Raw genomic sequence first — 18,797 nt, 5'->3', positions numbered from 1 at the left:
TAGATGCATATTGCGAGGTAAATAAAATCAACTTATCTTAAAACCCCATTACTAAACTCCTTAAACGTTATACAATCGAGACGTTCTCCTGAAAACCTGCTTAATTAATCTATCCCAATTTAAACCACGAGTAGAATGTCTACTTAATTCGCCTACGAGATAAGATTCAAATAGTTACAACCAATCTAAACATTTACAAATGTACACATTACAAATAATCCTTCAAATTCTGGAAATAGTGAAATTCACTTGATAAGAACTTGCGCCTCACCTTCTCACGAATGATTTTCGTGTAGCCTATCTCGATGTATAAATTCCGCAGGTTTATATCCTTGTTATTCAATATGCTCCATAAATATTTGTAAATCCACAATTTCGCAATATAGGCCTATATGACTCCAAATAAGAGGAAAGCAGCATCATTTAACTCCCCAGCAGAACAGTGGTTCTCTCACACAGGGCTTCATGTATCTCACAGGGCTTCAGCGGACTGAATGTGTCGGACTCTGGCAGAGAAGCAGCCGGACTCATAAGTACTCCTGCGCCGCTTTGATCTCACTAGTGATGTCAGGCACAATTAGCATAACAGAGCGGCTGGATTTTGACTTTCAAGGAGAGAGTTTGAAATATTGTATGATCTTGTTTTACATGACAGACAATTGTGCTAAAGGCGATCCTATTGATATAGCCTATTTTTCCACGATATCTTCATACTGACCTTTATTACCCATAAGATAACAATAGTCTAATGTCAGCAATGATTATGATAACGCATGTATTATCAATAGATTAACGGCATAATAATATGAATAATATAAATAATAGTCTAACAAAAGTGATTATTATGATAATAATTATAATTATAATTATGTAACATTATTATTGTTGTTGTTATTTTTTTATCATTAGACTATTATAATTATAATTATTATAATTACTATGAGGTCTGTTTTTATCAAAAGAATCATGAAGCATATTGTCTTACCATTATCAGGATAACTTGCCGCCACTATCTATTAATTAATGCATGCCTAAGAAACATGTGACCATGATGACCAATGATTTAATCAAGAATATAATTAAACATTATTCCCGATATAAAACAAATCATTAAAAAAAAATTGTAGTAGCCTAGACCATTTTCCTCAAATATCTTGCCCGTAAAAAAAATGTCACTTTTATAATTTCAGCAGCAAGGACAAGCGCTTAGTTTTTATCGCTCTTATCCCATCTGCATTTTCATGCTGTTTCGCTTCTTGTAGAGAATTCCGTAGGCTGCATTTAATGCCTCCCACAGTAACAACCACACACACCCATGTTTCTGAAATAAAAAAAACATAATTAAGAATGTTTCCTCTGTTAACACTTTTCCAGTGTTTTATCTTTTTTTTTAACTGTGGAAAACGTTATGAGAGAAAGCAGTGCACAACAAATATCCATGAATCATCCTTTAAGGGCTGATATGAAATGCTGTTATCAAACAAGCCTAATACACGGTAGGTTTTGTACTGAAATTTAATATTTTATCCCAAAAACGAACAAACACAAACATGTGTGCTACTGGCTTTGTATGGAACAATAGAACTGTAGATTCCTGCAATTAGGTTACATACTGCATCCAGTGATATAAAAAGACACAATATAATATATTGTACAATGCTGAGCCAGACATCATGTTGACAGCAATATCGATGTTCATGTTACGTTTGTTGAAATGGGAGAATATGTCAACATGAAATGCTATCCATTGACACGCTGCTTTTTGGAAATGGGATTATAATATATAATATCATAGGCTACTGTATGTCAATTCCAGTTAATCAGTTTAGAAATATGATAAGACCACGGAGGTTCCAGTTGTGAACTGGTTATCAACACACTCAACAGAGATTTTAAATGGAATGTGTGTTCTTGGTGATCTGAATTAGAATTATGCTTTGTTGCGAGTTTTTAAAGGGGCAATGGCATTAGTACATCCATTGATTATTGAAGAATATACATTATAAATGCCTCATTAACTAGTTAAACTTTCTTACCCCATCAGAACCCAAAACAAAGCTTGTTTTACTCCATTGTTTCAATCAATTTGTTTGTATACAATGTAGGCTTATTGTAAACAAACACTGTGTAGCCTGGAAACATGGTTCAAACTATCACTGTGGTCTCATGGATAGTCGTCCTTGCATCCATAGCTCCTTTTATGAGTTTGAGATTTGTTACCTTTCTCAGCCCCATCTCTCAGCTGTTTACCAACAAAGTGGTAGGGAGACGGCTTTGTTGTTGTTTAAATCCCAGATTGCCCCTTTAATTTACAGTCTAATTGTCACATACGACACTACTATCACAGCTACTTTTCCTTCCTCTATGAGCCCTCCAAGGTATATGTTCCTGTTATGGTTAAGTATCATGGCATATGGAAAAGAAAATGAATGGATTGTTTCTCAGTGACTGCCCCCCCTCCACCACCACCACCTCCACCTCCACTAGTAGGATCCAGCCAAGAGTGGGCTGTGCGCCAGACTTGCCTGCAGACATTGTTTAAACCACTGACCTTGTTACCCGCACCTTACATGCTAGCATATACTACCCTGGCTTCTCCAGAGGGGAGGAGGGATTAGGAGCTGTCACGGTGTCTTACAGCAGGTTTGATCATGTGGGGTAGACACATTTATGAACCAGAACATGCCCACTTCCCCTCAGTGCAAGGGGTTCCTATAGCCAAATCCACTTGGCAAACACAGTACAAATCCAGTGGTCTTTGACAGTCACATGTGTTTAAGGAACTCTCGGGGGTTAAGCATGTATCCTATTTACAGTATGACTGCACTATGCCATGTTTCTGGTTCCAGAGAGGGTGAAATGTGTTTTATAGCAGTCAATTGTGAATGGGCATGGGTTGTGCTTGTGTGGGGGGAGAGAGGGTTGAAGAGTTTACTGTAGAACTAGCCTAGTCTCAGAGCTGACCGTTTTACACAGAGGCTCTCCATTCCTGTCTAAGCCAGGATCAACACACACGCCTTTGATCTCCCATCTCACCTTTCAACCAACACAAGGGGGAGAGGAAACCTTTTGGCTGTTCTGTAAGGGACAAGAATGCCACTTGACTTTGTAGAAATTAAATCACTTTTTGAAGAGAAAATTATTTTGGTAACAATGAAGTCCATATCCCTAATACATTAGGGGCCGGTTTCACAGACAAGGCTTAAGCCTAATCCTGGACTAAAAAACATCTTCAATGGAGATTTTACATTGAAAGTGTGATTTAGTCCAGGACTAGGCTTAAGCCTTGTCTGTGAAACCGGCCCTTGGACTTATAATACAGTTCAGAATTCAGTATTCACAGTTTGATATAATGATTCATAATTATATACCATTAATCATAATGCATTATAAGTATGATCATAATGGCTTGTAAGGTCAAGTAATGTAAAACATATTCACTGTTGGTCACTTTTCACATCTATGCTTGAGAAATGTCATAATTTTTCACAGATGACTTTGTAGTGGCTTATAATTAAACTATCATAACTATGAATATAATGCAATATGAATGATGTGCAGCTCATTGACCAAAATGTGAGCAATGTATAACACCAATGGGCATTACAATAATTAATAATTATTGAGGGGAAAAACAGACAAAAAGAGCAATGAGGCATGAGGCATTACATTACAAGACCTAACAAGTCATTAATTATACTTATAATCCATTAGAAGTATTGATATATGAATCATTATACTATATATGGCTATAACTATGCTTTTTATGAATATATTTATAATGTATTATAATATGAACTGGGAATATGTATATATAATATTATATATTGACCTTATACAATACAACCCCTGCATGCTACAGTTAGGTTAACAGACTATTTAGAGTAAAACTGGGGACATAATTGAATTATGGGGGGGAAGTAATGTTGTGCCTAAAATACATTTCTGGTGACAGCTCTAGCTGGGGACAAAGCATTGAAAGAAATAAAAGATGTCTGGTCACCTTATATTATATTTATTCATATCTTATATTATAGTATAATTATATTCTTTTTCCCTGCTCTGTCAACGTCACATTTAATGTGAAGAGGCACAAGAGGAGAGAACTTGGCTCTGTATGAAGTACAGTACAGAATGGATGTATTTAGAGCTTTAACTCTGTATGAAGTACAGTACAGAATGAATGTATATAGAGCTTTAACTCTGTATGAAGTACAGTACAGAATGGATGTATATAGAGCTTTAACTTTGTATGAAGTACAGTACAGAATGGATGTATTTAGAGCTTTAACTCAAAATGGCTTGATCTACCACACAGAGGGTCTGAAGAGGGTTGAATACAGTTCTTAAATGTTTGGGAGGACTGTTACAGCCCACAATGTAAGCCCATTGTCTCTCCTATCTCAAGAGGATCAGACCAATATTTAGAGTCTGGCCAGGGGAAGATAAGGCCACTCACCTTTCACCTCTGTGATCTGGCCCTGAATAGGCCGTGAGTCACCGTTACCTAATGAAAAGCCTGGACTGACTGGCATCTATTCAAGACTTTGTGAGGAACTGCCTTTCATCCCTCTATCCCTCCTCTCCCGTGTTTCGAAACATCAGACTTAGAAGCTTCATCATGATTCTGCTGGCCTTAGCATCTCTCAGATTCCTTCACTCATTCTAACTGGGGGACTTTAACCTACTCCAGTTCAACATACAGTATAAAGTAAAGGTAAAACAAAGGAAGGGGTTGATTTCTTTGTTGTTATAGGCACTGCACAATGAAGATTCAACGATGGTTCAGGCTCACACAGGTTTTTTATGTTTTTATTAATATATGGAAATCCTTTCTGCATTTAATTTAATTTCAATTCAGCAAGCATTCAAATGATGGAACACATGTACACAGAAGGAAGGAGAGCTGAGGTTACAGGAAACTACATTGTTACCACTTACACAACAAACTAGCCAGAGGACTTAAGGAGGACTTTAATATGCTCTCATCAACAGGCACATATGAGTTTAGTCACTTCAATCAAATAAGTAACATCAGTACTTGGCTTGGCCACAAAAACATATTTTGTGAGAAAGATCTATCAGAAAGCTGACAAACAATCCAATTGAATCAAGTGTTCTTTCACCGATGAAAAGTCAGAAACATATGTCTCAGCTTTAATTTTCCAAGATTCTCACTGAAAGCACAGCTTCGTTTGAAAGAAAATGCATTCCTAAACCACTGATGGGTGGGGTATAACTCTCCCTGTCTTGTTACAATTAATGCAACATTCAGAAATAATACTCTGTTATCTATGATGACCAACAGATCTTATTCAAAAATCAAAAGAATAAAAAAACAGAATAGAGATCAATCAACATTCATTTTGTACTGCACAAGAGCTTTTTTATTTTACAAATGGTAACAATAATTGATGTCATACTCAAACCCACAACAATGGCTAGTTTTCCTCTTTCATCAAATGCCTACAACCAAACACTCAACAGTAAAGGATAGTACAAAACTCAGTTGTCAGTTTATAGTTTATTAAGTTTATTATAGGGGATAGTTCACCCACATTACAAAATAAAATTGTTGTGATTTAACTTACCCTGAAAGCTGAAAGGAGTCTATAAGGACAGACTTCAATCCAAACTTTTGCTCTGTTTATCTGGGTACTAACCAACAATTATTATTATTTTATTTTATTTTACCAAAAAACAATGAAAGTAGGTAAGTAAGGACCCTAAATTAGTTTTGATGTTATGTTATGATGATCATCAAAATTCTATGAAATGAAAAATGAAAAATTCTATCAAACAAGCTGATTTAGACTTCCTTGGGTTTTTGGGTAAAAAAGAAAAAAAGAATTAGCTAACAAATAGCTATTAGATATATATATATAAACAGAACCACCATGTGGATTGCCCTTTTTCATAGACTCCTCTCAGGGTAAGGAACCAAATATCAGATTTTGTAATTTGGGTGAACTGTCACTTTAACACCGTAATCAATGAAAGCACAAAAAAATCCCAAATATCAACAAAGACAAATAGCATCATCAAAGGGGATTTGTTCAGTACAGCTCACCAATGTGAAAATGTGATCTTGCTTGGTGCATCCTTGTGAAAACAGGCAAAAGTATACCTCACAGCAGGGACTGTCAAAGAAACAACCATCACCATCCAATGATCTACAGGAGGAGATTGGACCACATTTTTTGTCTACCATTTGTTTAGAACCATTCTTCAACTGTCCTTTGAGGAGTCTGACCCCTTTCAAGTGACAGATGGGTGGAACTTTTCAAAACATTTCATGTGGATTTCCAGGAGTGCTCAAGCTTGCACCTACACAGTGTTGGACTGTTTATCCATTCATTCATTCAACAGTCCAACAGCATTGGCTAATGATTCCTAAAGAGAAATTATGCATTTTTATCAGTGCATCTTTCTTAAACGTCAATATCATGTCCTATTAGCATGTTAAATATGCTCTGGATCAAGTCTATACTTGCTACAGTTATCAGATGACACAGATTAATATCATAAAGGGTTAACAACGCACTTATGAAAGTCTTCATTGATTCATGGTTTGTCAACAGAAGGTAGTGCTGTAGATGACATTCTTGATCTCTTAAAACCTTATGAGACTTTGACCTTTAAAAAACAGTTTTTTTGCCACACACAGAAAGAGACATTTCATTTAACATTACTGATGGCAGTGAGGGCTTATACAGACCCTCCATCATATGGGACCATATTATAATGTCTGACAAGGTGTTGCTGAAAGAGCAGGAAAGGGGAGAGCAGGTGATAAGGGAAGAGACAGGATGGAAGTAAACCACCTGGGTGAAGTGATGACTTGAGCAGAACCTTGCGTGGTGCTTTCCTTCAGTTTGACTCTGCTAACACCTCCCATGAACATTGGCCCAAAGAAAGATGTTACTTAAGGAATTACCGGGGCAAGCGTGACCACCACAGGCTTCTGAATAGCACAATAGATAAGTTGTGCAGATACAGAATGTATGTACAGTATGTAACATCTGTTTCATATAACTCCTTCCTCTATCAGAGCAACTGGAGGGGGATCAGAGCACTCTTATAAATGAGTGGCTCTTCATTCTGAGAGTGGAGCAAAAGAAAAAGGGATTACCAAAGCAGTAATTTAATCATCTCAAGTCAAAAGGTAATCCCACTTGCCCTCTACTGGCAAAGGGATACATTTTTACAGGGCCAACTGGTTCTAGCCAAACAATTATAGATTACTAATACCCTAGCGTCAGGGGAGAGTGTTGAGGAAATTTCAGAAGTTATTAATATCTCAAATATCTGTAAATACATACAGCATTAGAATAACAGATGTATCAATGGCATTCCTGTATATAGAAAGGTTTAGTTTTACATGGCGAGAGCATAATAGTGTTTCTGGGTTTGATCGTCAACTAACTAAAACCAAATGGTCGATTTGTTGGTGGTTCTGAATTCTATCTGGGGCCATTTTTTTTTCTGCAAAGGAACCTTGAAATAAAATCCACTTAAGCCCTCTGCCTTTCCCTCCAGAGGGTAGTTACATCCTAGCTATGTATGGACATGATTACAGAGTGCCACAGGTCTTACATCAGTGCACAACCTTGAAACCCATCCTGAAGTTCAATTATGGCAATTCCTTGTTTGCTGGGAGATGAGGAGGTATTCCTTGCAGGAATCTAGAGAGTCCAAAAACAATCAGACAAAAAGATTCAACATGACACAATATCTCCCCCATCTAAGAATGCTAATTGCTGTTGAGTTTTTGTGTTGGATGGGCCACAGTATCTGAGTTCTCGTGTTGGATGGGCCACAGGAGAAGGGGCTCGCCCGTCTGGCGGTGCACAACAGAGACAGATCCGTTTGCTCAGCAGCTGACCGAGGACATGGAGATGCACCTTTCACACTGAGCTGAGCACCAACAATCAACTCTTTGTCAGGAAAGGCTCCGGAGTTACAGCCCACAGGAAGAATACATGCCACTTGAAGTAGGCCAACATTATAGGTGAGGTCAACATTCTTTCAGATGGTGATGCTCCATATCAACAGATAGACAAACAATTTTGACAGGGACAGAACCGTGGTGATAAAATAAATTGGTCTTGATTGTCTTCTTAATCTGTCCTCGAAGGATTTCTTCACAACACAAATGATCATAAAAGATGTGTACAGTAAACATGTTGTCCCCCACAAATGATTTGGCTCCCCGATCTGTGTGAATTGGTGATAGTGATTCTAATGTATGACTCAAAAGTGAACGTGTAGTGCTTATTTGATTCATTATCAGTCTTGCTTCTTACAGCTGCATTTAGTTGAAGGCAGTCCGCGGATTTGAGGTAGGCCTAAAAGTTACTAGAGCTTGTGGTGATTTGAATAATTTCCAAGGAAGGAATTAATATTATTTGAAAACAGTCAATTGGTCAAAAGGTGCGGTCTGAGGTTCTTTGCACCCTATTATGGCGTTTTTAACAATAACTTTAGCCGCACCATCAACAAGATGAATCAATGTCACCTTGAAACTCCTAACAATGTCTATGGCCAGATACATCATTCATAAACATTTAATCAAAATGGTCCCAGTGCCTTCGGATATAAAGCGGGTGACATAGGAACAGACAGAGAATGAACCATAGTCCCCTTCCGAATTCATTGTGGGGAACAATTAAGAACATACATTTATGCCTATGGGTTTAGGGGAGTATTCCAAAATCTGCTGTCTCAAATGTAAATACTTGTTGGAAGCCCACAGAATCACAGTTCAATAGCTACCCCTTCTGTTGAGTACCAGACACTGAAGAAAACAATCTGGCACACAATCTGATCCCTCACTCAAAATCTAGAAATGACTGGAGTGCTCCCAACAATGACAGAGGGACAAGGATTTGGCATATCTGCAGAGCATCTGTCTGTCCATGTTTTCACAAATTAATTAAAACTAAGAACAGGAATTTAAATTATCAAGTCATTCTGTCATCCTGATAAACTCAGTGCTGGAAATGAAAAATAAGTGGTTTCACCAACCCAAAAATGCATAGAAATTACATTTGTACCGTATTTGCTTGCATTAGCTTAAATGCTAGGTAAACACTTTCCATTATATCATTTTAATATGCTTAGTCAGAGAAAAAGACTCATATAGCCTATTATTAATCTAATGAAGTGCTTGAGTACCATAAAGGGTTGATTTGTGGGAGCAATTATTGCATTGTCTTGTTAATTATCTTGCTCTCATTAGAGTTTATTACCCTTCTGAACTGCCATCCCCACAACAGCTAACCCCAAAAACCATAGATTATTGCCCTAAACTGACCAGGAGCCCAGAATCACACAGACGACACCAACCTTCCTTCAAGATTTGAAGCTCTCCCTTGAAAACAATATTCAATGATGGATGCCCAGCCGAGAGACAAGAGTAAGGATTTGCTGAGAACCATCAACAAGGAAGAATGTATTAAACATTAACCATAACAAAATGAAAGGAATCATGCTGGGTAGGAAGCAATGCATAGTCTGGAAGAACTGAGGGTTCTTGTATTTTACCAATTTAGTGAAAAGGCTGTGAACTACTCTGATCCAACAAAAACATGTTAATAGAGAAATACACATCTTAATCTTACTCTGTTTTGAATTAGAACATCAAATGCCACTCCATTTAGCTTCTGTTACAATGTCAGAAATACTGGTCACAGGCACAGCATGACAAGCAATTGAGAAATTGGAGACGTTTGCTGAACTTTGATATCTAAACTAGTGCTTGATTAATATTTTTCCTAGAATAGTCGAGGCACATTTAAACATATTCCTGGCATCAACAAGCAATTGACTATTCAGCTTCTAATTATCTTTAGCTTTGGAAGCGTTGTATTAAGTCAAAAGCTTAACCATTATAAAAATGTCCAAACCTGGATATTGGGGCAGGTAGGCATTTGCTTCTATTCAAACTATTGACCAAATTATTTGTCATTGCATTTTTCGTACATAAAGAAAAAAATTCTGAAGCCCCGCCCCCCAAAAAATAGTCAAAAGTTTACGTTTAACTTCATGGATTAACACAAACGGTACAATACAACACAAATATGTTGATTTAATTGTGTGAATGTCAATAATGGAAACTAGTAGGCCTAGTACTAGTAGCCCAAATCATTTAACATGCAAGCTAAATAATGTCCCCCATGAAAAACATTTCAAGACTTATTATGCCCTCTTGTGTCCATTGTAAAAAACGTTCCACCCATGTTGGTACTATCAGTTTACCTCCTTGGTACACTTGATACAATTAAAACGTCAAGACTTATTTTTATTTTTTTGTACAACTTTTATTCTTTTTTTTTGGACAAATATATATATGTTTTCCTCTTAAGGAGACAGTATTTGGAGACGTGTTTACAGAAAATCAATTCCTCTAAATCGACAGGAATCCTAAGAAATCATCATAAAACACACCAACATGTTAGACCTAACCATTTCTATTTGTGCCAAGGGAGTAAATGACAACTTACGAATTAACAATGAATAGATCCAAGTGATTCTTAAATTCCGTTCAAATTATTTCATGATACCGTTGAAAAAAAATAATGAAAAAAAAAGAGTCCAAAAGCCTGATGGGACTGTCATTTTCAGACATCCGTATTCTCATGATGCATGGGGTTGACTGTTAGTTTTGCATAAAGGCACAAGCATTGGTAACCCTCAGGTGAGCATTGCTTTTTTTGGCAAGACATTGGTCCCATTAGGCAGTACAATTATTCAAACAACTTAAACAGAAAATACATGTTTGCAGGAAAACAAAAAATAAAATGTGTAATATTTGTGTATACAGGGAAATGTCTTCTAGTAAGTTAAAAGTATTGAGACCTAAGATTTGATATTTAGTCAAGGATACAATGGGTCAGCAGTATATGACACCCTCTCGGACACCTGATTTATGGTTATGAGCTTTGAGGGAATGCCTTCAACCTTTACAGCGGATGAAGTTCAGATAGGGACATTTTGTCCTGCTGCATGAATCCCTGTAGGCTTCTCCTTCCCTGCCTGAAGGTACTCTCCTTCCGCGAAAATGGTAAGATGACCAAGAGTCTGAGGAGTGTTTCAATGTTACTAAAGCTCCTAATATCTGATGCCTTCAAGGTATCGAGCACAGTGGCTGGGAGATACCCAGGCATGGGATCCAACCACTTCTCTCTCCAAGACTTAATCTCTGTGTGGAGTGAGAGCATATCAGGCAAGTCGTCTTTGTACATGCGGATTACATGAACACTTACACTAGTCCTCTCCAACTTTGACATGGCATAAGGCACAATCTCCAGACACATCAGAGTACTTATGACCTGCTCTGTGAAGAGTTCAGTGACCTCAGCAATGGAGTGCTCTACCACCTTCTCACTCACAGATTTTTTGTAAAATTCACTCAGGGGTTCTAGAAGTGCGGAATGCAACAATCTAATCTGCAGTTTGGAAGCTAAAGCAACAGCCTCCTCGAACCACGCCTTATGATGGGTGTCGAGATCTCTCTTTAATTCACTGAGGGAAGTTTGGAGGTCAGGCAAGCTATTCACAGCTAGTAATACATCTAAAGGCTTGCCCTGAAGGGATTGGCTTAGCTTTTTGGTCAAGCGCAAGACATTCTTCAGCACAACAGTTGAGAAGATGAACTCAAAATTCCTGACTGCATTAAAGAGTAGCGATGCTTGGCCACTCTCTGAGCTGTTGTCTTCACTTTTCAGCTCATTCAAGCACAGCATGATTGCCTCTAGGAGCTCTACCATCACCTCATGCATATCATGACTCTTATCCCAGTTTTTTATAAGCTTGTCCCTAAGCTCATTACCCCTCCCCTCATCATGTTGGAACATGAAAATTATCATATCTTCCAGTTTGGTCTGTCGTTGTGTGTCCTCTGTGAGCCACTGCAACATGTTCTCTACCGAAGCTGCACTGTCAGCTGCTTCCACTGCAGAAGATGACCTTGCTAGCCACACGTTCAAAGACACAGAGGAGCTGACTGTCCGCATGGCCAGGGGGTATTTCTGTGATATCACAGCAGCAACATCCCTCATCTGAGACCCCACTTCACTGACACTTAGCAAAGCCTGTCCTCTACAGTATTCCATGTTGAGCCCCCATTTCTCTGATAGGGCTGTCTCAATGGTGTCTGCCAACAAAGCAGGGTCCTTGCTAAACGGGACAAAAGCCACAGTTTCCTCACACTGAGTGTCCTGTTTGTCCAAGTACCTGATACACAGGGGGACGTAGAGCTCTCCCTCAATCTCTACTGCCCGTTCAGTTATGATTGTGAAGAATTGGGAGTCCCAGAGTTCCTTGAGGATTTCCTCACGTACAGGTGGGTCATAGAAAGACATGGCCTGACTTGGACCCACAACATCGTCATCTGCTTTCAGCTCTCCTGCAGTGGGTTTCCCTGCCATATCAGCTTGATATGACTCAGTTTTCTCATCAGGTCCAGAAGATTTTGCATCCACAGCTCTCAATTCTAAACATAGAATTAACAAATATCTGTTAAATAAACCCCTCCCACATTTTCACTCAATTGGTCATGACCGGTCACAAGTTTATGTTATTTTAACTTACCACATTCCAGCTTCAGACATTCAACTATTTTCTTCACCTAAATCAGAGAACACAGTTTAGTTAAAGACATAAGGATTTCATTTCTATGCATAAGTAAAATCAAAATTATTCTCGCTGTTCATTTACCTGTGAAAGACATGGGCTGCTTTGTGGATCAACTTCAATACACTTATCAATGACCTCCTGTAATCTTTGAACAATTGGGTGATGCATGAGAAGCATCACAGTGTCAGTTTTGTTGCCCTTGCAGACAGTGTTCTTCAGCAAAGCCCTCATGGAGTTCAGAGTGGTCTTCATGAGGTCACATTCCATGCTCACACTTGGTAGGACAGCCACCAGTCTAAGTAGCATTGTCACGGTAGGGTGGCTTTTTGATTCTGGGTGCAGCAATGTCTCAGAGATAGAAGCTGGTGGTGCAACATCCTGATATTTCTCTTTCCAGACTGTTGCCCAGTTACTGATTTCCTGCTCTGCTGTCTCAGGGTCAGGAAGATCAGTCTGGTAGAGACTGTATAGCTTGTCTGTGGATTCTGAAAGGATGGGCTGTGGATTGCAGGTGGGTAGCAGGGACAGGACCTTCAGAGCCTTTAAGTGACTGTCAGAAAAGCTGAACTTCATTTCTTCAATGAGACAGCTCAAGAGAGGAACACTCAAGTTCTCCCTGTAGTACATCTCTGGAGAGTCATAGCTGCTGGCTTGCTCTGGAAAACAGACTTGCTCAGGGGCCAGCTTGGATGCTAGTTGGTATGCCTCCTCAAACCAGGGCGAGTGTACGTTGCTTATGTTTTCCAGCATCTTGCTCAGTGTCTCGACGATTTGAGTGATCTTTTCCACCTCCCCAATGATATCAGCAGGGTTACCACAGCGGAAGACAGTGCTGCAGTTTCGAAGAGGAGCACATGCATTCTTCAGGATGACAAGTGTGACAATAAAGTCCATCTCTTTCATAGCAGTGGAGAGAACCTGTGCATGTAATGACCTACTACCAGTGGCACTGGAGCTGACAGAATCCAAACAACTCAAGATTCCCTCCAATGTGTCCACTAGAATATCAAAGAAGTCCTCTCTCTTTTTCCACCTGGAGCAACAGGTTTCTGGAATCTCTTCCAAAGCCTCCCTGGGCGTATTCAGTAGCCCATCCACAGCTTGTGCTAGCTCTCCCTCCAGGACAGGTGACTGGTCAAAGAACAGTAGAAGGTCTTCAACAACATCCAACATCTTTGTGACGGGTAGACAATGCATGCTTCCAGCCAGCCAAGAGGCAAGACCACAAGACTCACTGGGCGTAATAACTGACAGAGGATAGTTCTCAAGGAAATCCAGGGCCATTTTCTTGAGGCTGTGACAACCTGAGCCCACACGCATGAAAGCTTGTCCACGACAGTGACTCATCTGCAACCCCCAGTCTTCAGTAAGAGTCGTAGTAAGATTCTTCACTTGAACATCAACATCGCAGCTTTCATCAAAAGGCAAAAAACCAATGAGCTCTACCTTTGGGGCACTTTCACCAACATACCTAACAAAAACTGGCAGATGCTTCTTATCAGCTATTGTAACAGGTTTATCTGTGATAAGAGAAAAAAATGGCGACTCCTGTATTTCTTGGCGTATCTCTTCCCTGATTGATTTCATAAGAATTGTTACCATTTCCTCCTCCCCTATGATAAGTGTCCATTTGCCATCGCTTCCAAACCAGTGACACATGCCAAGATCCTGGATGAGAAGTTCTTGATCCTCTTTGGAGAGTTCAGAGAACTGGCACTTCTTTTTCCCCAGGCGTGCAGCCAGTCTGAACACTGTTTCCAAACTCTGACGATTATCTCCAATGTGCCCGTTCTCATCCACTGGTTTCATTTCCTGATCCTCTTTCTTGTCACAAGACTGCTGAGTGTCAAGTTCTTCTGCTCCCGCTATGTCATGATCAACTGAAAATATAAAAGGGAAATTAGCCAATCCAATTGAAAGGAATTACTTTCACTTGTACTTGTGTCAAAAACTGTTTATATCATATATTATATATTATAATTTAGTGGGACACAATAATAATAATAATAATAATAATTTTTAAAAATCTACTACATACCATCCATGTTGGTTTCAGAGTTCTTCATAATGCTTTTAGATTCTTTATCCTGTGAAAACATTTTGTAAAAAACATTCTTAAAGAACATATTTACAGTAGGGCTGCAACTATTGACTTGTTTCTTGTAATAACTGTCATATTCTATAGTCATGAATTAATGAAACGTTATGCCTAAAGCAATATGTCTGTTCTTCTCATTACCTCACAGTAATTCTTAAAATTTGGGGTGATGGAACATGATATTAGTATCCTAAAACACATTGTAAAAATTACTTTAGGAGTCATATGACTCAATGATAAGGTAAGCCAAAAATGCATGTTGATTATGGGAATTCAAAACTGATCAACTTATTTACCCTAACCCTAACCCAATTTATCTACTCGAATAATCATTGCAGCCCAATAGTAGGGTGCTCTGAAACACAACAAGACGTATATCAAACAATACATTGAAACATCATTGAATATTGGAAACTTACCAAGCATATACCCTCTAAGGCCTGAGGCGTGACCTTCAAACACTGAGCGACCATCCGGTCCAGATCTCTGCTGAAGTTGGTTCCCACTTGCAACATGGCCAAACATGGGGACCGGTCTTTGGGGCAGGTGTTCCTCAAGTATTCTTGGAACATTTTATGGTGCATCACTGCCCCACAGTCCTCCAGGACTGTGCTGGGTAACACAGACATGATCCTCAGCAGTGTATTGATGTTCCCAAAGAATTGCATAAGTGGCAGACGAAGAGTCTGATATATGGTATCAGGGATAGTCACTGACGCAACTTTGGTTTTCCACTTTACCCTCCAGCAGCACAACTCTGTGAAGAAGTTGTCAGAATCAGGAAGATCACTGCTATAGAGAGGAGCCTTTGACCTCAGTATCTCAAACATGTAACTCACAGTCACAGAGCATGGAACCAAGGAGAGGAAATTTAGGGCCTCTTTGTGGTCATCAGAGAAATGATCCTTCACAGCATTGATGAGGTTGTCGACTAGGGGCACACTCAAAGCATCTTTGTAATAAGCGGCAGGCTTCATCATGTTATCTCTGGGCAAAGATGAATTCTCAGGCACTTTTATCTGCACACCTAGACTCTGTGCCAGGGCACAAGCTTCATCAAACCAATTCTGGTGAAACACCTTGATATTTGTTTTTACCCTGTTCAGAGTGGCCACAATACCACTGATCTGGCAAAGCTGGGATGCAGCGCTGAAATGATCCTTCTGGAGTCCAGCACTCAATTCTCTGGTGAAGGAGGAAGAGTTCTTCAGGACTACCATGGGCACAAGGAAATCAAAGTCCTTTATCTGATGCAGCAGTGCTCCAGCTTGTTCAGAGAGGACAGCTTTCCACCTCTGTGGGTTGCTCTTGATTTTCTCCAAACATTCAACAAGGGGCTCTAGCATCTGAACAAAGACTTCATAGGAATCATGCTTTTCTTGCCAAAGGGTACAGAACTTCCCTTGCAGCTCTTGAACCTTCTCATAGCTTTCCCTGAGACCAAATGCAATGACATGGTCTAGTTGTTTCTCAAGTGTAGGCATACTACCAAAAAACATCAAAACCTCCTCAAAAGTGTCAAGAGCTCTTTTCACAGAGGGTACTGGGGTGGATTTTGACCACCAAGTATTGAAGGAGTAGCAAGAGCTGTGTGTGCATATTGCAAGAGGATACTTCTCCTGGATTTTGCAGGCAAAAGCTTTTAGCTTGTAGGAGACATCACCGGATCCTAGGTAGGCTTGACCTCTACAGTATTGCAGATCTAGACGCCATTCTTTGGTGATTATTTCCAATATGCGCTCTGACATGGAATCACACTCTAGATCCACGTCAAGAAACCCCATTAGCTCTAGTCGCATGACATCAGAACTGTCCACAAACCTAAGGAAAAGGGGAAGATAGTCTTTCTCCCCCAACCTAACAACACGGTCGATGAACAGAGAGAAAAATGAACTCCCCACCTCCAAGAGAATTCCCTCTCTGACTGCATCCTCGCATACTTTGAGAACTTCATTCATCTCAGACTTTGACACGTATTCTACCTCGCCATCGTGTTCCACAGATGCCTCTCCAGTCTGCCTGCTTTGGCTGTTATATGCAGATGTCACAGCAGTCTGCAAAGCAGATTTTAATGCTTCTTTATCAGTCTCTGCACACATAGGTTGCCCTACTCTTTCTGTCTCCATCTCCACAGGCATGACTTGTGTTTCTTGTGTTTCTTGTGTTTCTTCAGCATTCTCCTTTTTAACGTGGTTTCCATCATTCTCTGGGATTGACACTGAAATAAAACAGTGACAATAATGAGTATTGGATAGGAGGAGAGGAGTTATTGGATAGGCCTACATAGCTATATAGTCAAATATTTTTGAGCTACACAATGACACAAGAAAGAAAAGCAATGTCCTTACCTGGGGGACGCATTTCTTTGACATCAGCATCATCATCCTGTAGGCATCCAAAATAAAACCATTAGCAAAATTAAGTAGAACACTGCTTATTCCAATAGTGTGCTAACACAATCCACTCAATTGCTTTTCCGTGCAATTAATGTACAAAGCAATTACTAATGTATTATGATGTAAAAGCAATGCAATGTTGTTGTAGAGTAATTACAGTCACTACACATTTCTTGTTGAAATATGCAAATAAGAAAGGACAATGAATAAAACTTTAAAATCCACCTACCATATGCAGCAACTGCAATATGTCGGGATGCTTTTGCACATAGGACTCCACCATATCTTCAACATTGAAGTGCACATCCTGATTGACAAAAACAAATGCCATGTTGCAAAGTCTCTGGTCCTCTGGCGTGGCTTTTAGGTAGGAATGGTATCGCTCTAGTACCATGTTGTACTGCCCATACACGTCTGCCTCTGCGTTGACACAAGGAATGGTGCCCAGAACTCTCAGCAGGCTCTGCACATTTGGGTAAAACTCAATATCTGGGATTTTCAAAGTTGCGAACACAGTTGTCGGCAGGATCCTTTTCTTGCTCGCATGTCTCCATTTGACCTCCCAGCATCCAAGCTCATCATAAAATGTGTCAGGCCTTGCGAGGTTGTTTAAGTTGGCATCCGCCACTTTATCCCTACGGATACTGAAATTGTGGTCAGCCATGTAAGATGGCACCAACGAGAGCCATCGAAGAATTCGTACCATCTCAGTGCTGAACACTCTCTTCACCTCTTGAACAAGATACTGCAAGACCAGCCTACTCACAGTCTCTCTGTAAAAATCCTCCAGCGGGGTTTCAGATGAGCCAACTTCGCTCATCTCTGGTGAGGTCTCCGGCAGAGTGACTTCCACCCCCAGTTTCTTTGCCCGACCAACTGCATCAGAAAACCATTTCCTGTGAAATATTGCAATCTCCTGCAGATGTTTATTGACCAGCTTTAAGGCGTTAGAGATTGTGTACTGTAAGGTGCTGCTGATGCTGATTGCTCCCCTGAGACTTGGGTTAAGTATGCTCACACAACAGAGGGTGTTCTTCAAAACAACAAGGGTGATGATGAAATTGAAATTCTTCAAGACTGGCTTGAGCCTGGCTATCTGCTCAGAAGTGTCTGAGTCTGGGTCTGCCTCAGAGGTCACCTCATTGATGCAGGTTAAGAATGGCTCAAGAATATCTAACATGATCTGAAAAGCGTCAAGACCATACTCCCAGTGGTTCTGGCAAGCTTCCTTGATCCTGTCCACTTCACCTTTAAGATGGCCATATGTTAACAAGATCTTCCCTTCCAATCTTTGCCAAAGATCAGGTGATCCCCTTAGCATTGTAGCAACCTCCTCGATTGTGTTCATAATCTTCTGGATTGAAGGTATAGGCATGGAACGGATCAGCCACATGTTAAAGGCGTATGGGTCGCTGGGGGCTAGAACTACCTGGGGAAATTCCTGCAGAATCCTGCTGGAGAGGTCTTTCATTTTCTGGCATGTACTACCTGTGGTCAGGTAGGTGAGTCCGCGACAATGCTCCATACGCAGCCCCCACTTATTTCGTATTTCTGAGAGAAGCATGTAAAACAGACTCTCAGCATCCACATCACAAGGAAGGAAACCCATGAGATGCTTCTGAGGGAACCCTGCAACAGTGACAGACCTGATGAACACTGGGATC

At 39.9% G+C, this 18,797-nt stretch overlaps 1 protein-coding gene across 1 annotated transcript; it reads right to left on the bottom strand.

Annotated features, from left to right (window-relative positions):
• Positions 1 to 10,325: 10,325 nt before the first annotated feature.
• Positions 10,326 to 18,781, bottom strand: LOC308174499 (uncharacterized protein). Its single transcript, XM_080549581.1, has 7 exons — positions 17,363 to 18,781; positions 17,086 to 17,122; positions 15,157 to 16,955; positions 14,678 to 14,726; positions 12,721 to 14,519; positions 12,595 to 12,631; positions 10,326 to 12,496 (listed from the first exon to the last, which is right to left on the bottom strand). The coding sequence occupies exons 1-7, from the start codon at positions 18,740 to 18,742 to the stop codon at positions 10,965 to 10,967; spliced, it is 6,633 nt and encodes a 2,210-aa protein (XP_080405707.1). The 5' UTR covers positions 18,743 to 18,781; the 3' UTR covers positions 10,326 to 10,964.
• Positions 18,782 to 18,797: the final 16 nt, after the last annotated feature.

The sequence above is a fragment of the Nansenia antarctica genome, assembly GCF_963989245.1.
Source record: "Nansenia antarctica genome assembly, chromosome: 20".
In the NCBI taxonomy this organism is placed as follows: Eukaryota; Metazoa; Chordata; class Actinopteri; order Argentiniformes; family Microstomatidae; genus Nansenia; species Nansenia antarctica.
Note: the sequence above shows the minus strand (reverse complement) of the source record. Positions and strands in the feature narration are given on the sequence as shown.

Coding starts and splice junctions, on each gene's coding strand:
- LOC308174499 (XM_080549581.1), bottom strand. CDS start 18,742: ATGGGTTTCCTTCCTTGTGATGTGGATGCTGAGAGTCTGTTTTACATG. Junction 14,520..14,677: donor CTCTGAAACCAACATGGATG/GTATGTAGTAGA, acceptor TTATATTTTCAG/TTGATCATGACATAGCGGGA. Junction 12,497..12,594: donor ATGTCTGAAGCTGGAATGTG/GTAAGTTAAAAT, acceptor TTCTATGTTTAG/AATTGAGAGCTGTGGATGCA.